This window comes from Penicillium macrosclerotiorum (genome assembly GCF_028827735.1).
Source record: "Penicillium macrosclerotiorum strain IBT 26536 chromosome Unknown utg000011l_segment0_segment0, whole genome shotgun sequence".
NCBI lineage: Eukaryota > Fungi > Ascomycota > Eurotiomycetes > Eurotiales > Aspergillaceae > Penicillium > Penicillium macrosclerotiorum.
In genome coordinates, this window is record NW_026643090.1 from 430764 (window position 1) to 454536 (window position 23773).

The following is a 23773-nucleotide window of genomic DNA, read 5'->3' on the forward strand; positions in this document are numbered from 1 at the left end:
TATCATATATATCAAACATTCAATCCCAAAACACCATCCCAAAATACTAAAACTCCAAATATTGCAAGTCCATTTTTCTTTTTGATCAGGTTCACGAAGAAACATCCACCACTTCGGCAAACCACTGCTTCAATGCCGTTGCCAGCACAGCCGGAAGTTCGCGCACGTCACGAACAACAAGATAGTAAGGGAACGGGAATTTCTCAAGGTAGCGCTTCATACGCAGCTTCATTTCACCGCCAGAGTCCGGGTCGGCCTCAAAGCTAGCCTGCGACAGATCCAGAATGGAGCTGCCCTTAACCGCATCAACGATGATAAAGACAATCATGATGCGTTCTTCCAGTGCCTGGCGCACCAGGCGGCGGATCGTATCGTGATCTTCGCAGATGCCATCGGAGATGATCAGCTCCAGCTGCCACAGATCAGCGGAAGCAGAGCCCGGGGAGCGCTTCCAACGTGCCTCGCGGAAGAGCGCGATCGAGTCGGCAATCAGCTTGCGCACGTTCGTGCCAGTTTGCTGGTAGCTGAAGTGCTGGAAGACCTGCATCCCGGCATCCGAGGAGAACGGCTTGCCGAACTCGTGCGCAACGCGAACATGGTCTTCATCGCCGAAGCCCAACACGCACAGGTCGCCGGCCTCTAGCATGCTCAGACTCTTGGCTACCAGGGCCAGTGTTTCAAAGGCAAGTTGCCCGGACCCACTCTCTAACATAGACTTGCTGTCGTCGACAGCTAGCATGATCTGGTAGTTGCGTTTGGAGGGAATCGAACGACGCATCCAAATCTTGTCACGTTTGTACTGAGAGGCAATGTACGGGATGATGCGCTTAATATTGAGACGCTTGCCGGTGCGGAAATCACCGCGGAGTTTGGTGGCCATGGTCGGAGCGAGGATCAAGCGGAGTTGTTCGGTCAATGACAGGGAGAGGTCATTTGTTGCGGATTCGTAATACGACCAGAGACGGCGGGCTTCGCTCTCGGGTGTCAATGGCGGAAGAGTCGAGGAGAGATGAATGGCCGCGAGTTGCGAGTCGACTTCGTCCAGTTCCTCGGTCATTTCTTGTACACCAGAAACACCATCTGCACGGTCTTGAGAGACGTGGCCATCTGGGATGAACGCACCGGCGTATTGACCGTCTGTGGGAACAATCTCTCGGTCGATCTGCATCTCATCATGGAGTTGATTGTCGAGGGTTTCCTGGTTCTCGTCCGTCACATCAGGGAGGGCTTCATTCTCGCCTGCCTGGGCTTCGGACTCCACACCCTTGTTCTGATCAAGAGCCTTGGCTTGTTCTTCATTTGCTTGGCCCAGAGCTTGAGTGTCAGCTACATCGTCATCATCCCTGAGATGTTCAAAGTCGGCATCCGCCATGTCGGTATCTTGAGGCAGAGGCTGTGAGTCCTCTTCTTCTTGAGATGGGTTCATCACCTCTTTCTGTTGACGATGCCATTGCTCGAGGATATCTCCAAGCTTCTTGAAGGCCTGTATCTGAGGCTCATTAGGGGCCATATCTTCGGCACCACCAGCATCTCGGCTGCGTTTGCTTTCTTCGCTGTCTTTGGCCGCGCCAGTCTTTTGCTCGGCACTGGCGGAGGGATCGTTGGAACCGCTCTCTTGCTGCGCATCTCCGGAGGCACCCTTTTCTTCATTCTGATCCTGGTCGGCACCAAGACCACCTGTGACAGCTTCACTTGGCGCAACTTCATCGCCGGCAGCTTCATTGTCATCTCTCTGAGCGAGGAACTCATCCTGCTCTGGCTCTTCAGGCTCTTCACCACCGGCTTCATTCTCCTCCTGTCCTTCTCCTTCGTTGGTTTCCTCTCCCTCTTCGCCCATTTCTTCATCTTCGCCGGGAACCTGCTCGTCAGGAGCCATGTCCGCGTCCTCTCCGCCGGATGAATCCTCATTATCCTCGGCCTTCTGCTCGTCTTCGGGCAAAGGTCCCATATCAGAAAGGTCGTCCATGCCATCGTCGTCTTCTCCTTCATCACCACCTTCCTGGTCATCGCCGTCCAGCTGCATTTCTTCTGGAAGATCCAATGTCTCTTCCTCCTTAGTCTGGGGATCTGTGACATCCATTTCTTCACGGCCAACAGCCTCTCCTTCATCATCCGGAGCTTCCTCTTCGTCATCTTCTTCATTGCTGTCCTCCTCCTCGCCTTTCTGGCCTTCTTCGCCTTCTTTCTTCTGCTCCTTGGCCGCGGCCTGTTGATCTGCTTCAGCTTGGCCCTTTCCTTCCTCATTCTCAGTCTCCTTTTGTTGCTCATCATTCTCGCCATCCCACAGCTTTTCATCCACAGCTCCAGAGTCGAGATCGTCAACACTACCAACTTCCTCATCAATGTTGTCTTCCTCATCAGATTGGTTCTCATCTTTGTCTTCCTCCCCGTCTTCCTCCTTGTGATCGCCCATTTCACCTTCCAGCTCTTCTTGGTCCATATTGACAGCATCGGCAGAATCGTCCATCTCCTCATCAGCATCTTCCTTCTGTCCTTGTTGTGCCAATTCAGAGAGATCTTCATCATCACCGACATCTTTGCTAATGTCTTCAGCGCCTTCACCTTCGCCAAGGCCAGTTCCGCTTTCCAACTTGCCTTCTTTACCTTCCTCCTGCGAAGCTTCAGCCGGGCTGCAGAAGCCTTCTGATGCTATCTGGGTGAAGGTCTTAGTCAGAATGAAAGCAGTCTTGGAAACTTCGCGGTGGACAGAGATAAAGCGGTCCATCAAATTTTGGCAAATGTGATAGAACTTGGTGGCAATCGGGAGTATGCTTGCGACTAAAGCCGCGGCCATAGGCAGAGCGCTGGCGTTTTCACCGTGCAAATTCTGCAGCTGGTCGAGGACGGCCGTCAACGACAAAGTAATCTCGCTAATGTGGATAGCCTTGGAAGCACGCGAAAAGAACTCATCACTTCTAGAGAGAAGACCGGCAAAGGTAATTTCAGTAGGAATACCCTTGAGCTGTTGAAGGCTGACAAGCATCTTGTCGACGGCAGACAGTAATTTAGTATCAAAGTTTTGAATAGAGATACTAGCCTCATCGCCGAGTTCCGCAAGCTTGACGTTCATTTGGAGCCAGGGGGCTATTTGGTCCAAGACAAAGGAGAGCTCTGGTCGTTCTTGAGTCCATCCCTTTAGATCAACTTCTGTCTTGGAAAGCAGTGCCTGTGTGCGCTGAATAAGTCCCTCTTGGACCGAAGACATAACTCCAAGTGGAAGGGGGGGAAGGGATTGCAAGGACTTGCGAAGATCCTCAAACGCAGCCTTTCGAGAGTGCAATTCTTGAAGGAGATCAGAAGCACTAATCCCCGAGAATTTCGAATGCACTTCTATGATCTTTGAAGCGAGTCCGAGGATAGGTCCCAGCCAAGCCACTGCACGGCTTAGAGAAGCAAGTTTCTCCATCGCAGAGGCAGGAGCCTTGATGAGCGAGACTGAGCCAACATTCCATAGGTTGCGCATCTTATCAAGAGTAGACTTGAGGTCTCCCAAGCCAGAGAGCGCAGGTGAAATAGCACCTCTCTGGCGTCGGACTATGAAAAGAAGATGCTCAATTGAGCCCATACTCCTGGAAACCTCCACATTGCTGAGCTCCTCTGAGTAATTGCGCGAAGCCAGACGAGCACGAGGAATGAAATCCAGGAGTCTATGGAAGTAGGAATCGGCGCTTTGAATACCACTTGAAGTTGCGGTGCCAGGTTTAAACGCAGCGCTCGTAGAAAGTACTTGCGCAAGCGATACTTGGGTTTCAAGTAAGCTTGTTCCGGCATTTCGCTTAACACCCATTTCAAATAGACGCTTGAGAGTTTCGGCATAAAGGCGGCGTTTCTGGATTTTGAGATGTTGCACGTCATCCTTATTCTCTTCGGTCATAGTCTTGGGAGTTTGCGACTTGAGCTCATTCATGGTCTCAATGATGGACACGGTGAAACCATCAAGATCCTTCGCAATATCAAACTCGGATGTGATAGATGAGTAGACACTCGTCATGTTGCGGGCTGTACCATCCGGGTTCTGGAATCTGAGCGCTCTCAAGGACCATAGCTCCTTGTCATTTTGGCAGAAGGATAAAGCTTCGGAAGAGACAATAGTTGCGAGATCACTCTCCTTAACCTGTGGCGCATTGCTATTTTCAACGGCGTCCGCAAGGCCTTGTTCAAGAACCGTTTGAACAGGTAGAGCAAGAGCTGCACGGAACTTCCGCACAAGTTTGAATAGCTTGACGTGGGATCTTCTGGCACTCTCCTTCAATGCAACGATATTTGTATCCTTCCAGCTTGCCAATTGAATCTGCTCCTTGATATCTTTCTCCAACGCGGACCTCTTCTCCTGAAGGACTTTGTTGATTGACGGCTCAAAGGGTTCAAAATGGGAAAGAAAATTGTTCAGTGCAGAAATAAGCGGCGTCAAACAGGTATAGTCGTTGACAAATACGACGAGCAGTTTTTGGAAGTTTGACACGAGCTGAAGACGGCGAGTGAATTGGCCAAGTGTGGTGGAATTGAAGAATTGTTCCAAAGTTGAAATTACACCCTGGATGTGTTCACTCATGTCTTGTTCGCCAGACTCTGCCATCTGCAGAGGCACAGCAAAGAGGGCTTCGTATGCAACGAACCACCACGAGCTGACATCATCATCGCAGCGCTCTCTTTCGAGATCAAGGAGCTTGGCCCAAGTTGAAAGCTCAAGACGACGCCAGCCGATGATCGTGTTCGTAATCTCGTCATACAGTGGGGCGGCAGTATATTCTCTGCTAGCAACCAACTGCCACTCATGTATATAGGAATGCAGCTTTTCCACCTTGGTCATGAACTTGGCAACCGGCTCAGTATGCTTGAATTCAAGGATCTCTGAACAGCAAGTTATGACGTCCTGAAGGACAGCGTGCTCAGGCCAGGCAGTTTGAATCTGAGTAAATCGGGATTGCACGGAGAGTGTAAGAGTCACAAGCTTTCTTGCTTCGGCAAAATTGGAGTCCGTATAGAAATTGTAATTCTTCTGTCGGTCCTCGGCTTCTTTACCAATAGCATCTTCCAGGAGCATGAAAACAGCAGGAAGATGATGCTGCGGTGATACTGGTGAGAAGGCGGTCTTGTTGGCAGACCACATCGATCCCAAAAGGCGGCCTGACTGCTTAACAAATGTTCCCAAGGCTTGACCCGTGCTTTGACCGCTCACTATTTTTGCATGAAGCGAGGAAAGTCGTACGGCGATCAGTCGAGGGTCAATGCGACCAACTTGATGTGGCTCGGGTAGCGCGCCCTCGTCGTAAGTAGGGAAGAGCTCATGAAGCTCAGCTTCATTGACTTCCTCCTCATCCTCCCAAGAGCCTCGGTAACGGTAGAGTTCCGACTTCTCGGCCTCTTTTTCTTGGTCCTCTCTGAGCTTCGTCTTCCAAAGGTGATGGAAGTCCGCGAAAACGCGACGGATGGTATCACGCCCGGGTCGAAGGTCAAGCATGGTAGAATCCGCATCGTTGGCTGCCCAAAGGGCGGACAGTTCATGGAGTCGCATTTCAATCGCATTGGTTGCGCTAGACGACTGACTAATGCTATCCTGCGAAAGAGTCGGATGCAGAGTACCACCCAAAAATGGGGTACGCTTGCTCAAAGTTTGAATGTCTTGAAGTTCCTCGGAATTTTCGGTTTGACTGGATCCTAGGAAGAGACCAAGGTCAAGTAACTGGAGGAAGCGAACAACGGGCACTGTTATATCATCATAGGATTTGTAATGTGTGCTTATACGGCTGCTGAGTTGGGAGATATTGTCACGCATAAGTCGGATCATTTCCTGGGATTTAGACAAGACCTCGGTTGACGCAATCATTGATTCGGGGTTTCGATTAAGGACGGAGTTGATCAAGTTCGAGAACTCCCCGTGGAGCAGGCTGAGCTCGGACTTCTCTGGGCGTGTCACAGATGATGGAGGTGGAGCGGAGCCCAGCTCAAGGATCTCCTGTTGCAAGAGAGAAGAGCGAAGGTTCGAAGGCTGACCGGAGAAGGTACCCTCAAAAGACAGAATGGAATGAGATTTGGCACTAATCTCATTGAGGCGTTGATAATGTCGCTTGCGTTGAACAACAAGACCGAGAGAAGGGTCGAAAGCCTTATCTGGTACGAACAGGCGAAGGAGAATGACAGCCAACTGGACCGTTGCAATACCAGTATAACGAACACTTTCCTTGTCGTTGCTGGAGGCTGTAATCAATGAATGGACAATGGTGGGGAAGCCCTGTTGAGCAAACCCCTTAAAGTAGTGATCGCTGCTAACGCTGGAATCCAGAGAAATCGTGGAGAGACTCTCATTCTCAGCGTCTTTGACATTGCCGGATTCAATCAATTGCAGAATTGAGATCAGCCCCTCGAAAGACTCGGTTGCGAATAGCTCACGGTGACAAGAAACCAATTCTTTTGCCAGGGCTGCGATGGCCTTTCGAAGATTGCATGATTGGTCTGTTGCAATTTGATGTGTGCTGAGCGAGATCGCTTTGGAGAGCGCCTGCTTTTCAGCTTGGAGCATGTCCATCTGCCCCAAGCTTGTTGAGTCAACAGACCTCAACCTCTCTAGCAACGAAAGGGGCAACACGCCCCCGATGGCCAAAGGAGAGCTAGAGCCCCTGTCTGCTCCAGAAAATAAGGCAATTCTGTGCAGTAATTCGGGGACTCGACTTTGTATCGTGGAAACATCAAGAGGGCGAGCACGACGACCGGCAAGCAATGGCAAAAGTGTCTGAACAGCAGATTCATTTCTTCCTCGATCGAATCCGAATGACGGAACATCATTGTACTGACAGAGTGCTTCAAACTCTTCCGAGAAGTAGGGGTATTGAGGAGAGTCAGAACGACGGACAGCCTGGCTAAGTTCAGATACTGTTTGTTTGATACCCTGCAAGAGAGCATCGCAATTGGCGCCATCCAGGAGAATTAATCGCTGAGCATTGATCAATGAGTTCCAAACGCTGCTCAATTGAGGCAACTCAACTCGTGTTTGAAGTGCAAGCGTAGTGAAATCAGTGACCGTTGTATCCAACTCAATCAGAGACCTGAGCTGTTCTTGAGATGAAGGCGTGACGTGTCTCCAAGACTCCCATATTTTTTGCATACTCAGACCTGTTGACAAAGCCCAACCCGCTTGGAAGCGAGCCAGAGCTCTGGAAAGAGCGCCTTCGAGGAGATTCAAGTTGGTTGAGGAATTGATCAAGGATGTGCAGATTCTTCTTCCTATTTGTAGGTAGACCTGGAACTCGCCGTCGTTAACCTGAGTGACATCAGTTGCCCGATAGATATCCCAGCACAAGGAGATGACAGCCCGAATAGCTGTCACAATTTCAGGAGATTGGAGATCATTTTCTTTCAGCGACTGGATGTAATCATATAGTGCCTGGCCGCAGTCGGAAAGGAAATTGGCGACCGGCTGCGTGGTATCTTTCATCAATGTTTGTATCCGATTCGATGCTAGAGATCGCTCCAATCGTGTCATCTGGCTTGGTTTAAGTTGGATCGCAGATTCGTTCGCCTTACTCAGACGCTGTCGAAGGCGATGAAGTTCTAGTCGGAACTCCTCAAAGTAGGCTAAAACAATAAGGCTTGAGCGGTAATCACCATCTCCAGAAATAGACAACAAAGACTCATTGACAAGCGGATGAATTGGTTGCAAAGGCCCTGTAAGGCTGAATGGCAATCCTCCCATGACAATATCAGGTGCTATGATATTCAAGGGCTTCCATTGTTCATTCTCATGCAGAATGGATGTGTAACGCTGCAAGATGCTGGAAATTTCGGGGCCATTCACATCAGTGTCAATCGGCAAGGGCAGCTGTGCGCTGACCGATCTTTGAAGATACGACAGATCTGAGGGAGATAGATGGTCGAAGGCAACTTCATATAAATCTTGAGAGGTGCTCCAGAGGTGGCGCAGTCGATAGAGTGAGGATTCGCAAGTATATGACGGACCTGTCACGGCAGGAATTTCCTGGAGTTGATTTTGCATGAAACAAATCTCAATGCAGCGGTTGCGCATGGCTCGAGACAGTTCTCCATGACGAGAATCCATGGTCATAAACAGACGGAAATTGGGGTGAGGAGTGATGACTCGAGCAGATCCATCTTCTGTCCTTTGTTCGTTGAGGATTAGAGTGCCATTGGGTTCTGTCAGAGAGTTTAATCTGTCTAGGACCGAGGGATTGCAAAGATTTGCATTGTCAAGTACCACCCAGGATCCATTCTGAACAGCCCGGGTTAAAACGCCTTCAGTCCACTCAAACCCAACTTTCATTTTATCAGAATCCCGGATAATGTCCCGCAGTGTTTGGGCCCTTCCAAGGAATTGTTGAAGAGTTGGGTCGGGGAATGACTGGCAAAGATCGGACAGCGACGAAACTATGCTTTCCAAAGAATTTTCGGAGCCTTGGAGGTATTGGCAGACCTGAAGAGCCAAAGCCACCGCCTGGGAGACGTCACCGGACGCGAAGGCGTGAATGATATGCTGGCGCAAGAACATTTCGACGTCATGAACAAATGAGGAGACTTCTCGGCGATGATCTATCTGTTCAAAGCCACCAATAAGATCCATGGTATCGGTATCAGCGCTCAGAGCCAGCTCCTCCAAGTCAGCTCCATTAAGCGCCGCAAGTTTTCTGATCAGGGTGGTTTTGCCACAACCGGCAGGTCCAACTAAAATGCTCGGCCAAGAGTTCTCGATGCACAGGATGAGGGACTCAAGTATCTTCAAATCCTTGGGCAGTATTCTCATATGTGGCTCAACGGAGCGCTGTACCAGAGGATCTCGTGATAAGATACCAAGGCCAACCTGAAGATGTTCCGAAGTCAGATTGTGATAGTAACTTTTCTGGCCAATATCGGAGTCTGTGAAAATGCGATCATAGATTTGAGAAACCAATGCTCGATCCTCTTCACTTCTAAACCTTTGGCTGATTACGATATCCAAAAAGTGTTTGGTAGGTATTTGCAGATCGCCTCGATCTGCCAACTGAAGCCATCTCTGGATATCCCGCAAGTTCACTTCCCACGGGCCACCGACAGCACCCAGTCGACGCTCCGTGACAATTGCGGTATTCAGTATGGAGATGAAGTCCACCAATCTCTCCGTCTGGGAGGACGGACTTCCCGGGAAGAGCTTAGCACAAATCTTTTTCAGGTCTGCATCTGTGAAGCTATCTGCGTAAACAACAGTGAAACGGTTGACAAACGATGCTGGAAGGCCTTTCCTACCGCCGCCCTGATGGTGTGGATTCTGTGCAGCGAACAAGACAAAATCTGGATGGCGTTTGAAAGTCTGATCAAGTTCGGCGATATAGACCTGTTGGCGGTGGTCTAGGCAAGAATTGAGACCTTCCAGGACCGACTGAGAAGCTAAATTCATCTCATCAAGTAAAACCCAATCACCACGTTGCATAGCTCGAAGGAATGGTGCATCACGCCATTGAAATTGGCCGACATCTCCTCCCTCAATCGGTACATCAGAGCCAAATAAGTCTGTCAGATCTGTCTGTTCCGAGAGATTGATTCGAGTGAGGGGCTTTCCGAGTGCTTTAGCAAGTGCTGTCACAAGAGTGGTTTTGCCTACACCAGGGCTGCCTTCCATGAGAATAGGTTTTGAAGATTGCAGACCGCGAGCAATGCGAACAGAGTTTGCTATAGTGGTTGGGGCATCCATAGTGAACTGGGGGTCGAGATCCGTCTCGGCAACGATGGGGAGAGCAAACGGGCCTACTCGGAAAAATCCAGGCTCCAGGGAGACAGCTGAAGAATGCCAATATATGCCGGGAGCATCGGCCTTGAACAATTCACTCAGTTTGTCCAGACATTTCTGTCGATTATCTTCGAGGTTATGGAGGGAAACGGCAAGCATTGCTGCGGGATTGGCTCCTAGCGTGTCAACGAAAACCATGGCTGCACCTTGAATGATGGCGAACATATTATCGGTACTTTGACAGGTATTGACAAAATCGACCCAGGCAAGAAGGTCACGAAGTGAAAGAGAGGTTGTAGAAGTGTTTTGGAATGTGGCCTTGAACCATTTTGCAAATCGCAGCATCGCCCGAGCTATGGTCTCGTCCTTCAGTGTCAACCTCATTTGAAGGATAGGGAGGATATCCTCATCCTCGGACAGTTGTGGCGCCCAAATCTCGGTCATACGGTTACGAAGGGCGGCCGAAAGCTCTCGTTTTCCATAATCACCACCGGGATTCATAGTCGACAAGAATTGGAAGCCTCCATCGGCTACCACCATGGAATCGATAGGTCCTTTCTCGGCGAGAAGGATAGACCTATGAGGCTCCAGCACGCTGTTGAGCCGCTCCAAGACGGAGTCATCGGCAAGAGAAATCTCATCCAGCAAGAAGAACTGGCCTGACTTCATAGCAGTAATCAAACTTCCATCGGACCACTCAAAAAGGGCATTGCTTCGAGTAAGATTCTTTTCAACTTTGCGCAAGAGATCCTGGTCTTTATCATGTCGTTTCTCCATGTCTAGTGCCGAGAACTCCTGTTTTAGCTGTTCCAGGGATACAGCTTCTGAGCTTGATCCATGCAAAAGAATTTGAAGATCCTCGACGAGTTGCTTTTCAATCGCGGCACGGTTGCGAATAGGCCGTTGAGCACCAATAAGATCACCCGTCTCAAGGTTGACATGGGCGTTCATAATGTACAACTCTCTCTTGAATGCTTCAGCAACGGCCTGACAAAGCTGGGTTTTACCGCATCCAGTTTCTCCGACAAGAAGAACTGGCTCGTTGTTTTCAATAGCTTTGGATACCAGGATAAAAAGACGGCGCATAGCCTTCGTCCAAACGATGCTAGAGGGCAGCTCGGCCATCTGGGGAACACTCTTCTCCAGTTGCGCTGCACTGTATAACACATCTTCATCCAGGCTGACTTTCATGACTTCTTCAATCACACTCTTGACGGCAATCTTCTCTTGAGGGTTTCGAACGCGCTCACCAAGAAGCATAAATCCATTGATTGCCAATTGCTCGCGATCGTCCGCATCACGAAGAGCCCAACGGAAGAGATCACGCAGTGTGGCAAAACTGTTCTTCTGTTCGAAAAGTCGGTTGGATTGACGGAGTAAAGAGAGCTTTCGATAAACAGAGACAATTCGCGTGCAAAAAGAAGGAGCAATTTGTGACCGCTCCTTCAAAATGTACTCCAGCTCGCTTTCGGGGATATCGTCGAAATGCAATTCAAGGAAACGGTTGCGGAATGCGCGAGAAAGAACCTTACGGCCACCATAAAGACCAGCGGGGTTTTGAGTGGCAAACAGCATGAAGTTGGGGTGAGGGTGAACAACTTCCTGGGTTTCAGGAATAAATAGTTCACGGTTGTCATCTAACAGTCGGTTCAGAGCCTCGAGGACATCTGAAGGAGCCAAATTCAGCTCATCAAGGACAATCCAATAACCATTTCGCAAGGCTTCCACAAGAACGCCTTCCTGGTAACGCAAGTTCCCATCATCAGACGAAACGTATGATCCAAGATATTCCTGAAGATCAGTATGCTCGTGATTGTTTATGCGAACAAACTTGTTGCCGGAGACCTTCGCCAAGTATTCGATCATACTCGTTTTACCTGCAGAGGTTGGGCCTTGTAACAAGACAGGGAATCGCCGGGTTGAGCTTGCCCTCACGAGGTTCTTCAGGTTCTTCTCAATGAATGGAGTGATAATGTAATGTGGTTGCTCTTCCGGGACCAACGGACCACGTTGCATCCAATAATGTTTGAATTGAACGTAGTCGCGGCCGTCCTCAGGCGGTCGAGGGGTTCGTCCAAGGAGTGATTTGGCATTTTTAGCATTTTCAAATATATGCTTTTCAAGAAGAGGAACCAGAGACCTTTCAGACTCCAGACTCAGCACTGTTAAAAAGCTCATGCTAAACCCTTCAAAAATTGCTCGCCGCAAACCATAGACATGGGCGTGATCAATAACGTAATGAGAGCACGAACTAAAGTTCGAATACTGAAATGAGGTCTCTGTCCAGCTCCGTCGGTGAGTTTGTTCTCATTGCTGAGCTTTTTGGTCTCCATGTATAGTTGGGCAAGATCTGGCACGACTCGCGGATCGCCCATGGTTAAGGTACCAAGATACTTCTCAATCAAGGCCAGCAGATCATCCAAGTCTGTATCAGGAGAATGTACATAGAATTCTGTGAATCGTGACCGAAGTCCAGGGGGTAAATCCCGTTTCCCAGCATCCGTCGCAGGATTCATGGCTCCAAAAATACGGAAGTCTGGATGGCCAAACACTCGTTCGACATCACCGGCTTCAGAGAGGAGAACAGAAGGAGACCCTTCGCTGCCGTGGTGCAAAAGGCTGGCAATGTTTTCGAGAGTATCAGGAGAGGCCAAGTTAACTTCATCCAGCAAAACCCACTCCCCATTTCGCAAGGCCTTCACAATTTTTCCTTGCACAAAAGCGAAGGCAAACTTGGCGTCTCCCTGAGAAACTTGAGCTTCGAAGTCCGCAAGTTGTGCATCAAAATTTTCCCATCGTTGGCGCAAGTGTTGATATTTAGGAGAATCTAGCTTCCTCTTCTTAGAGGGTTGCTCATCACCATTCTCAGCTTCCTTCGAACTAGCGGGATTGAATACCCCATTCGCCAGACGAACAGCTTCATGCCAGAGATTCACTAGACGTGGCCAATTGCCCGCAGTAACGCTTTTTAACACTGAAGAAAGGAATTTTTGGTTCTTCTTCGCTGAAAACGTCATTTCGAATAGCTGATTGAAGTCATCGAGCATCGGTACCGCCATTGTGCGAATACTGACAGGCTTGAAGCCTCCCAGCAGGTCTGTGCTTTCACTTTGTTGTGACAAATTAACAACGGTGAGTTTCTGACGCATTAATGTGGCGAGTTGTTGAATGACTGTTGTCTTTCCAATACCGGTTTCACCGACGAGCAGAACAGGCTCTGCCATTTGAACTGAAGCTGCAACTTGCTCCATGATTGACAAAGCGGATCTCGTAGAAGCAAAGCGGGATGCTGCTGCTGCAAGCTTTTGTGCTGAACCAGCTGGGACTTTAATCTTCTGCAAGACCTCTCGACCAAGGGCGAGGGAGTTTGTCTTATCAGTATAGGTTGGTGTCCGTTCATTGAGGCAGAATTGTGCTCGTTGGGGAGATATTTGGAGGGCCTCGGACACAACAGCAGCGAGGGAATTTTGCATAGATCTCTCAGGAATGTACTTGAGGAAGATATCCACAACATCCAGAAGAATATCATCTTCAATTCCTTCTGGAGTAGGTTCGTAGCCTGTTTTTGTGCCAATGCGTTGAAGTCTTCTGTGCAACCGACTGCAAAGCTTGATTAGATCACGAAAACCGGGCGTCCGCCCTTGGGAGCCTTTGATTGCCAGACTTCCATGGAAAGCAGAGCAGACCCTCCCGTAGACGTCCATAATGATAGGCACACGAGATTCAAGCAAAGGAAATTTTTGCAAAATGACGTCCCGCATCTCATCCACGGGAAGAGACGCGACTGGGACTCTCTGCCACAGCCGGCTTCCCAGCATCGAGGTAGTCGGGGCAATTTCCTCGCCAGCAATATTATATGAGGACTTCATGGTCGCAATGATTTTGAAGCCCTCTGCACACTTGATACGCTCTCTCCGGCTTGCAATAGTCAACTCGCCGCGTTCAATGATTGGGAGAATAAGGCCAAGGACTTCGGAAGGAGCACGATCCAGGTCCTCAATCAACACCCATCGGCCTTCCCTTGCAGCCTTTGTCAACACTCCAGGCTGCCAGGAAAACGAGCCTGTTGCGGATGATGTAGCATACATTCCAAGCAGGCTCTTGGCATCCGTCTGTTCGTTGAGATGCAGCGTCACCATAGATTCCGACTGACCCATAGTGGCAGCGATGTCATTGATTAGAGAAGTCTTCCCGGAATTGGGCAACCCCACTAATAAAATGGGCATGGGACTCAAGAGGGACCTTGCAATGCGGCGAAGGTTCTCGGTGGCTATGGGTGTCTTGACGATAGAAGAAGAGGTCGGTTCGGCATCTTTCAGCCGAGGAATCAAGACGCCACAGACATCAGCAGACCTGTTGGTAAAGGAATCGCGTAACTTATCAACCAGAGCCATGTGGTTGGTGACTGATTGTGATGATCTTTCATTCCGGATATTCCTCTCCAGAGTCTGCCACCGACGCTCTTCCCATAGCCCCAGAAGACGGTAGTCGATTGTGATCCCCTCCCACTCTCCTTCGATGGGGTCCACGCCAGTATTGACCTGCAACATCTTTTCGGTTGCTGCATCGGCAGCATGCATATAGAGGGCAAAGCATCGCACCGCGAGATATCTGATTCGTCGGTCTTCGTGGGGGAACAGAGATTGGAGCTGAATTGGCGAGACGATTCTGGAAAATGTTTCCAAGTCTAGAGAGAGCAAACGGAATAGGGCTAGGAGAAGTGTTTGGATGCTCTCCTGGTCCAACTGTCGTAATGTCAGTTCCTTAGACCCAGTCAGTGCTGAGAGAGGTCCGGCCTGTGACGAGGCATATTGGCTCGCGAAAGGCTGTAGGTATGTCGCAAATGGTAAGATGCGAGCAAATGCTGCCAAAATATGAGCAGGGTCAGCATTAAGGTCGGATCGAAGCCATCGGGCTGCCAGATCAACTATAATCGGTTCATAGAGTCTGAAAATGTTTTCTGTAAATTCGTTGTTTAATGCGCCAAGCGCAAGCGCGTGAAGCTGCTGAGTTCCCGAAGCAGACCGAATGAGATCTGCAATCCCAGTCGGTAGCTGCTCCAGCAGCTGAGACTCTGTCAGAGTCCTCTCGTAGACGGGCCTTCCTTCCATTTTTTGCCCGGCTGCGTAGAGGAGCTCTTCGCTTTTGGATTGTGAGTTGAGAAAGAATTCCCCGTAACTTTTTTTTCTGCCGCGTCCAGAATCCCAGCCCCACCGCCATGCTTTTTACCGCCTCCGATTGCGGTTGACTAAGCCCGCAGCTTGCGCAGCTCCGGTGATATGTCTGTTCCTACAACATTGATTCTGCTTTTTCCTCTCTATCAGGAGATGTTGGCTCTGGGGGAAATTAATGGTTCAAAATGTCAATGAATGGACATGGCCTGGGCAGCGATGGCCACCCCCATGCGACACAATCAGCTCAGCCGCAACCAGAAACGTTGAACAGTCAGCTCCATGATGCCAGTAGAGGCGCAGAGGGCTTGCATGAACCGTGAGTGAGGATAAGCTTGATCTGAGTATCTATATACCTGGCTCATGTTTGTTTTCATCGCAGGATATCTTTCAAACGCAAACAAAACCGCCAATCCCGTTCAAGATTCAGTCTATCCAGCATCTTCTCAAGTACCGCCGGCGGTTCAGACATTGGATTTGGTTTCTCAGGGTTGCAAGGTGGACAAAATGCAGATGCTTCGCCATTAGATGGTTATGGACCAGTTGGGTCAAATGAGAATGCCAACACCTCCAAAGACGGCGCTCCCCTTGATTGGTATGTGGAGGGTCCGGGCCGACGAGTTGGCTATGACGATTTCACGGCCATCGATTGGATCTATGAGTATACCAAAGAGCGACAGCGAAAGCGATTGCTTTACTCCAGTGGCCAAGGCATTCTGGGCCCAATCCGCAGACTCCTTGAGGGCAGTCATGTCTGGCTTGTTTTGATCGCTACAGGAATTCTGGTCGGAATTATTGCTGCGTCTATCGACATCGCCACAGATTGGCTCGGAGATCTGAAGAGTGGGTATTGCAAAAGTGGTAGCGGAGGCGGCAAATTTTATCTGAACCGAAGCTTCTGCTGCTGGGGTCTGGATGGTGAGAAGGCACTGGTTTTGATTTCCTTTTAAGATCCACAAACTAATGGATTCTGTGGGGATCTAGATTATTCAAAGTGCATGGACTGGACGCCATGGGGGAATGCGTTAGGGGCATCCTCGACTGGTGGGCGTTATACCATCGAGTACATCTTCTATATTATCTTTTCGGTACGTCAGCTTCGAAACTTAGAGTCGAAGGCTTGCTAATCGAAGAGAAGGTGGTGTTTGCTTTGTGCGCCTGTCTTCTGGTACGGAACTTTGCAATATATGCTAGACACAGCGGGATTCCGGAGATCAAAACTATACTTGGAGGAACTGTCATACGACATTTCATGGGGCCTTGGACTCTAACAATCAAATCGCTCGGGCTGGTATGTCAAAGTCTGGTCCCCGAGTTTTCGTTTCGAGTTAACATTTTTGCGTAGTGTCTTGCTGTTGCTTCCGGGCTTTGGCTTGGCAAGGAGGGCCCGTTGGTACATGTTGCGTGCTGCTGTGCCAATATTATGATGAAGCCATTCGACGGCCTCAATGGTAATGAAGCGAGGAAACGTGAAGTCCTTTCTGCTGCTGCTGCTGCGGGTATCTCTGTTGCCTTTGGTGCTCCTATCGGTGGCGTGCTCTTCAGTCTAGAGGTAAGGAAGACAGCCTCTGATTTCCTCCTTTCTTTTCTCACCATTTCCTAGCAACTCTCATATTACTTCCCCGACAAAACCATGTGGCAGAGCTTTGTTTGCGCCATGATTGCGGCTGTGACACTTCAGGCTCTGAATCCATTTCGGACTGGAAATCTTGTGCTTTACCAAGTCACCTACACTCGAGGGTGGCATCGCTTTGAGGTCATCCCTTTCATTATTCTGGGTATTTTTGGTGGTCTCTTTGGGGCATTTTTCATCCGTATGAACGTCAAAATTGCGAAATGGAGGCGATCTCGAACGTCTTCTCGACCAGTTATCGAAGTCGCAGCAATCGCCCTTATAACAGCGCTAGTCAATTTCCCGAACCATTTCATGAGGGCTCAAAACTCAGAGCTTGTCCAGTCTCTGTTTGCAGAATGCAGCAGCGAGGCATATGATCGATTTGGTCTCTGCGTCAGTGGATCGAGAGCGTTCGGGGTGGCTGCCATACTTCTATTGGCCGCAGTCCTCGCGTTTTTCCTGGCTTCTTTAACGTTCGGACTCGACATCCCAGCTGGTATAATTCTGCCTTCGGTTGCCATCGGTGCACTGTATGGTCGCGCTCTGGGAATTCTCGTTCGACTATGGCAAGAGACGTATCCCAAGGCTTTTCTCTTCAGCAAGTGTGAACCAGACATACCATGTGTGACCCCTGGACTGTATGCAATTATTGGTGCGGCCTCTGCCCTAGGTGGTGCCACCAGAATGACCCTATCGATTGTCGTCATCATGTTCGAGTTGACAGGTGCATTGACATATGTCATTCCGATTATGATTGCCGTCATGCTATCCAAATGGTGTGGTGATATCTTCGGCAAGCGCGGTATCTATGAATCTTGGATCCAACTGAATGAGTATCCTTTTCTGGATCACCGTGATGACACAACGCCGCCAGATGTCTCGGCCCATCGTGTTATGACCACGGTAGATGACCTCGCTGTTATTACTGCCACTGGTCATACAATTGGCTCTCTTCAATCGATTATCAATACCACAAGCTACCGCGGATTCCCCGTTATCTCCGAAACCTCGACGCCTATTCTCCTAGGCTACATCACCCGCAATGAACTTTCATACGTTTTGAAATATTCTACCTCTTCTGCCAGTCGCAACTTGTCGGAGGAAACACAAGTTTTCTTCGTGCATCAGCCCTTTGCAGACCCTGTGGAAACTTTGGATCTCCGACCATGGATGGACCAAACACCCATCACGCTCAATAGCAACATTAGCTTCTTGGTTGTGCTTCGCATGTTCCAGAGACTGGGCCTGCGTTATGTGCTTTTCGCAAACAAGGGGATTCTTCAAGGCTTGCTCACCAAAAAAGATGTATGGTCTGTACTGAATGGTGTTGAGTTCCGTCGGCAAGAGGCTCTTCGAGGACAGGATTTCCAAGATAGCAATCAGGCTGAAGAGGCAGGCTTGCTGCACACGGATGAGAGGAGCAGTCTCAGCGGCTCATTGAGGCGAGATTCCTTTTGATTCAAATTCGATCTTGTACAATGAACCCTTAAGGCTTCTTGCGGGGGTAACAATCGTGCTTGCTAGATCTAGCATCTTTCTAGTAGATTTCTTTCATGAATATATCTTGGATCTACCTAAGTATGGGGTTTGACATTTTGGTTGTGTGCTATGCCAGCATATTTTCACAAATACAAGTAGTTGCAATTCCTAGATGGAGGGTTTGCTTTAGGCTTGGATAAAGGGTTCTAGAAATCTCTGTTTAAGACTAGTGAACATATAATGGAAAGCACAAGGTAATTACGTGTAAACAGTGGAGACATAATCGAGCGATGGCCATATTGTCTTTCCCCTTTCCCCTCTGGAGGTGCTTTTCCCGGCTACATATCACTGGTATATTCAAACAAAGCCGAGGGACTTTCATTATGACAATGATACAGAATTCTCTTTGTGTGTGCTTGATTGTCGAGATCCCCTCTACTCTTTCCTACCCCAACCAAACTCGCAGGCCCGTCACATCGATCAACGCCCCACTATTCTGCCATTCTACACCGCACAATCACCAATATGGAGCATTCATTTCCATCAGAATCTCCTTCTGTCGGGAAAACAGGAGCATTGGTGACCAAGATGATGGTTGATCCATTTGAAGTGCGAATGCGCTTCACAACTCAGCTGCAGCACCTGAGTGCCTCCGTCACGTCTTCACAAAAAGCGGCCCACTATGCTCTCAAATACCGCGATCTGGATGAGGATCTTCATTCCTGTATATTGGAGCAGCTTGAAAGAGTACCACAAACTCTCAACTTCTATACTATCTCTTTTCATGCTGACTGGAGCTTTACAGAATAACATGAACAACCGAGCCAATATAATGTCCTTCATCGAACACTTCTGTGAAATGGCCACCAAAGAGAACCACCTTCCCTACGTTCGAATGATGCAACGAGACATTCTCCGCGTCGTCGATGCAGTTGTTCCACCTGACGGTACCGGTGCTGCCAATGTGAAACACGTTCGTCGAGTCTTGGGTAGCTTGCAGACCAAGGAAATCCTCTCCGCCGAAACCGTTACTGAGATCGACGCCGCCCTCAAGGATCGCGATACACACCCGGCCCATTTGGATCTAGAACAAGAAGAAGGGCCCGAAGACAGTGCTAGGTCCAAAACTGGGACCCCGCGTAACCCCAAAGCCCATGGTATGCGAGTCGACAAACGACAGATTGAACAAAGAATCGAGGAGGATCGTGAGCGCAATAAGCGCCTGAGAGAAAGCATGTGGACAGTCAGTGGAGATGATGCAGATGAATGGGCAAAGCTCTTGGATGAAGTGAGCGATATTGGAGAGGATGACTATATTAACTCTAAGGAGGAGGCCATGGAACGAGAGCAGGTGGCTGCCACCCTTCAGGCAGGCGTTTGATTCTTCAATTTTCTCTAGATTGTCCCTATTGGTGTTCATACATCTCCATCGGAGAACATGGCGTCTTTCTGGTTATTTATGGGTCCTTGGCTGAAAGGCTCGGGTTTGATTTGGCGTTAAGAATGTGGGATTTGAGATACCAATGAATTTTTCCAGGAGCCCGCGGGCTAGAATCTAATGACCTTTTCTTCACCATTATCTATGTGCTTCTAGAATTCATTGAATTCTCAACATTCTATTTGAAATGTGATTTGCAGTGCGGGTCTTGAATTTGTCTGAGCCCTGTCCATGCATATTTAGCATCCTATATCACTAATTCCGGGCCGAAAGATGATATTCAGTCTTGTGCTTCTCAGCGGCTTGGAATGATTTTGTTTGTCTGCTGTAGCTTCGAACGATATGAAAGAGCTAACTCTTTGTACTTGTTGAATGGACATAGCCTAATGCAACCCCACCACATATAGTGGGAGCATATCTCCCACCAAAAGCTCTCGTTGCAAGATGATATGAAAACTTTCCTTGCGCTTTCCGTGCAAATGATCACATTGTGATTCGCGACGGCACTCGGACTTCCAGTCACTGCTGGGAGACGTTGTATTGACCAATTCATAATACAGCTGTACGAGCGAAAAATGATAACAGAAAACTTGGTTGACTGCGTACAACTTCTGAGGTTGACTCAAATGCAGATCATGTGTAATAGTCACATTGCTACATATTATTTTACATAAACTAGTGCCGCATGAATATATTGCCAATGTAGAAATGGCGAGAAACTAAGAGTGTTTACGTGGACTTACGCTTAGTCCATGATTCTTTGATCATGCGGGGCTCATGGCTTAATTGGTGCTCTCAGATTTTGATTTTAGATCCAGAAAATCCGCAGCCTGAGGTCATCCTTTCTTCAGTCCTACGGTTGTTGTGATCTTCGGCCTACATATCCCTTCTCCACATTAACACTTGCATCTCCGACCCTCCACATTCCTGTATAAAGTAATTATCCCCGAGCAGCACAATAATGCAAATATAATTTTCCCTTCCCAACTATTTAGTTATGGGATCGCTGATCATTTGTTTGGATTGCGGAGTTTAATACCGATGAAGACTAGTCATATTTCGCTTGAATAGAGAATGTGGGGAACATGGAGATGTTTACGTACGCGCATCTGCAGAATCATGCGAGTGGACGGAAGGTGGAGGTCCGATTGAAGATCAAACTGTCTCTATGGGAATTTATCTACAATAAAATATAAAGGTAGCTTCTGCCATGGGAAGCATTAGATTTTCATCTTTTAAGTCTTTCATTTGATACCTTATTCTTGTGAGTCTCTGATAGAGTCTGCTTGCTATAGACTGATATGTTGGGTCTCACGAGACCTTCTATTATTGGCCTTATATGCTTCCAAGGTCTTTGTCAACAAGCAGTTGCGACGTCAAATTATTCTCTGCCAGAACCTGTTCTTGTTGACTTTGATGACGATGGAGTTCTCGGAGGGCTATATCGGCCGTCTGATACTGGACGCCAATCCCGCATCGCAGTTTACGTGATGCATGCTGAACAGGACTACACCTCTTTCTCAGCATGTACCGAGCTTCCAAAACGTGGCTTCACTGTATTTTGTGCCAATAATGATGCAAGTAAGAGCGGATATATGTCAGACCTCAACTTCGAAGACATGATGACGGAAGTGAATCAGGGCATGGCATATCTTCGCAACCTGACCGATATTGACAAAATTGTCATTCTGGGCCACAGTGGCGGCGGTGCGATGATGTCTCAATACCAGAATATCGCTGAAAATGGTGTTGTAGCATGCCGTGGATCGGAGAAGATTTATCAATGCTCCGATGCAATGGCCGACTTGGAGCCTGCAGACGGCCTTATGTTACTTGACGCCAACTATGGACTCTCTACCATGGCATTTTTGAGCCTCAATCCAGCTGTCATCAGCGAAACTTCTGGTTTGAAGATCAATCAGTCTTTAAGTCTCTTCAACACCGCCAACGGATTTGTCAACAATACACGGTCTCACTACACGGCTGCATTCAGAAAATTATTCCAGAGCAACATCGTTGCCCGAAACAATCGCATTATCAAATATGCGCAGGAGCGACTTGAGGAAATTGAAGCTGGCAATGGGGCATTTGGCGATGATGAGCCTCTGACTATTCCTGCATCCCTTTACATTGGTTTCAATAATCAATTCTTCGCTCAGGATACCCGATATCTCGCACATACCTCTCATGCCTGGCCACTCCTACACAAAAATGGGACAACCACTCAGATCGTCCCGTCTGTACGAGTGCCAAGCAATTTTGTGGACTACTCAGATAACTATCAAAGCGGTGCCCTTAAGACGACCGTTAAGCGGTATCTATCGACATTCGCTATCCGCGTAGGTGAGGGCTTTTCATACCAGGCTGATGGACTAGACGGAATTGACTACAGCTCGAGTCAAATGATCCCGGTCGCCGCAATCAAGGGAGTCAGGGTTCCTCTTCTGACAATGGGGATGACGGGCCACTGGGAGTACTTGAACGCGGAGAAAATCCATCTTAACGCCGTTAGCAATGATACCTCTATTGCGTTTGTCGAAGGTGCGCAGCACACTATTGATACTTGCACTGCTTGTGAATCCTATCCTGGAGAGTTTGGAAACACTCTCGTCACTGCTTATAATTATGTTGAAAGCTGGTTGGCTAAAGAAGGGCGATTTCTCTGAGACATTACCTGGATTTTGATTCTTAGGATTCAACAGACAACTAGAACTCAGATATTGATTCCCAATTGATATTAATTCACAACTTTAGGTCCGTGCTTTCAGGATTTTATTTCCACTGCTTGATCGTGGCGTAGATGATCGCTAATGGCGTTTGTGGTCTCCAGAGTCGGACAGAGGATGGCTTTCGAACATGATTCAAAAAATAATTTTTCTTTATTGAAGTCGAGCTGCATATATACAATGTTCATTTGGTGGTAGAATTTCCTCTACGCTGATTCTTGTCGACCCGATCTAGTTAAGCAAGGACAGACTAGTACTAGCAGAATAAGAAGTTAGTTCAGTTATCCCAGGATACTGTGCAGTAGATAAGCCAGACCGCCAAGCCTTTGTGGAGAACCTCCGCTCGTCGGGAAATACTAGGACCGACCGATTTTTTTTGGCCGCTGCATCACTTGCGCTCGACGCAACCTCCCCTTGGGAAGAAGAATTTACTGGATTCCTGGATTCCTCTCTATGTTTGCCAATCTGGTCACTGCGGCTAAGGGTCTATTTACGCGACACGAGTCCGAAGAAGAACACGCAGGTACTGCAAGCGACTCTGCCACCACATCCAACATGGTGTCCGCCACCAGACGAGGAGCTGTCACGGCCCAACCTGTGCAAGAGACGATCACCAAAGGTTCTGTGAAGCATGGAAAGCGCAAGGCACAGCCTACTTCGGCAGTAAAAACAGATGAAAAGCAGAGCAAGCGGAGGAAGAGGAACAGCCTCGAAGCAGGCAATGCGACCGACGACGATACCGGCAATAGTACTCTGAAAAAGTTAGCTGTGAATGATGAAAAGTCATCTGCACCCAAAAACCACTTTCGGTTCGGTAGCGAAGACCCCGATGTGCCCGAGATACCAGAGCCCCAGCCCCAGACGATCCATGAGAACGCCCACGACGATGAAGAGGAGGATAGCGATGACGAGGCGCCTGAGTCGATTGATAATTCTGCTCAGCTCTTGAAGATTAAAGAGCAGGCCAAGAAGCAAGAAAAAGCGAAGCAATTGTATGTGCAGTGTATTCACCCCAGAGGATTCCATTTTCATCTTGCTCACATTCGCTACAGAGAGGAACAGGTTAAGAGAGAGAAGCGGAGGAAGCTGGATGAACGCCGAAAACTGCAGGCCAAGTTGTCAAAGCCCAACGAGCTCACATCACCCATCGATGACCTCATGTCCGAGAGCACTGTCACCGTTCAGGGCTCGAACACACAAGATGCGCGACAACGCGCCCTTCCCGCATTACTCCCAGATGATATCCTGAATGCTGAGCCCGTCATCCGACCTCCGACCCCCGAAGCCGAGGATGAATTTGTACTTCCGAAGAAGCCAAATAAGCTCCGGTTTCTGGAGCGGACAGAGAAGGCGCCGAAGGATGTCTGCGTGGGCGATGTCACCATTCGAGTGTTGGATGCTCCCTCTACCAAAAAGAATACGAAGCCAGCTCTGGCCCCCAAGTCTTCCAAGAGTGGGCGAAATCTCAAGGAGAATTGGCTCAAGCGGGAACGGAGTACAGCACATGCCAATGGACTGCGAAGGACGATTGGCGGCTCTTCTGGATTCAAACGGCGATGAATGTGATATGCATGACCTGCGCGGACTACCTTTATCTTTTGCTTTTCTACTTTAATCCAACAGAACGAGATT

The 23773-nt window shown here is 48.8% G+C and overlaps 5 protein-coding genes across 5 annotated transcripts; 4 read left to right on the plus strand and 1 right to left on the minus strand.

The window, feature by feature from the left end:
* Positions 1 to 91: 91 nt before the first annotated feature.
* Positions 92 to 14823, minus strand: N7462_011126 (AAA family ATPase midasin; the record flags this gene model as incomplete). Its single annotated transcript, XM_057082840.1, has 2 exons — positions 92 to 11874; positions 11961 to 14823. The coding sequence occupies 2 exons, from the start codon at positions 14821 to 14823 to the stop codon at positions 92 to 94; spliced, it is 14646 nt and encodes a 4881-aa protein (XP_056928195.1).
* Positions 14824 to 15071: 248 nt separating this feature from the next.
* N7462_011127 (chloride channel protein) lies at positions 15072 to 17956 on the plus strand (the record flags this gene model as incomplete). The annotated part of the gene is made up of 6 exons (XM_057082841.1): positions 15072 to 15202; positions 15266 to 15801; positions 15868 to 15971; positions 16022 to 16174; positions 16229 to 16435; positions 16487 to 17956. The coding sequence occupies 6 exons, from the start codon at positions 15072 to 15074 to the stop codon at positions 17954 to 17956; spliced, it is 2601 nt and encodes an 866-aa protein (XP_056928196.1).
* Positions 17957 to 18502: 546 nt separating this feature from the next.
* Positions 18503 to 19358, plus strand: N7462_011128 (CTD kinase subunit gamma; the record flags this gene model as incomplete). The annotated part of the gene is made up of 2 exons (XM_057082842.1): positions 18503 to 18724; positions 18783 to 19358. 2 exons carry the CDS (start codon positions 18503 to 18505, stop codon positions 19356 to 19358), a joined length of 798 nt encoding a protein of 265 aa, XP_056928197.1.
* A 1547-nt stretch (positions 19359 to 20905) lies between these two features.
* Positions 20906 to 22081, plus strand: N7462_011129 (uncharacterized protein; the record flags this gene model as incomplete). The annotated part of the gene is made up of 1 exon (XM_057082843.1): positions 20906 to 22081. The coding sequence occupies one exon, from the start codon at positions 20906 to 20908 to the stop codon at positions 22079 to 22081; it is 1176 nt and encodes a 391-aa protein (XP_056928198.1).
* Positions 22082 to 22594: 513 nt separating this feature from the next.
* N7462_011130 (uncharacterized protein) lies at positions 22595 to 23701 on the plus strand (the record flags this gene model as incomplete). The annotated part of the gene is made up of 2 exons (XM_057082844.1): positions 22595 to 23133; positions 23194 to 23701. 2 exons carry the CDS (start codon positions 22595 to 22597, stop codon positions 23699 to 23701), a joined length of 1047 nt encoding a protein of 348 aa, XP_056928199.1.
* Between the last annotated feature and the right edge of the window lie 72 nt (positions 23702 to 23773).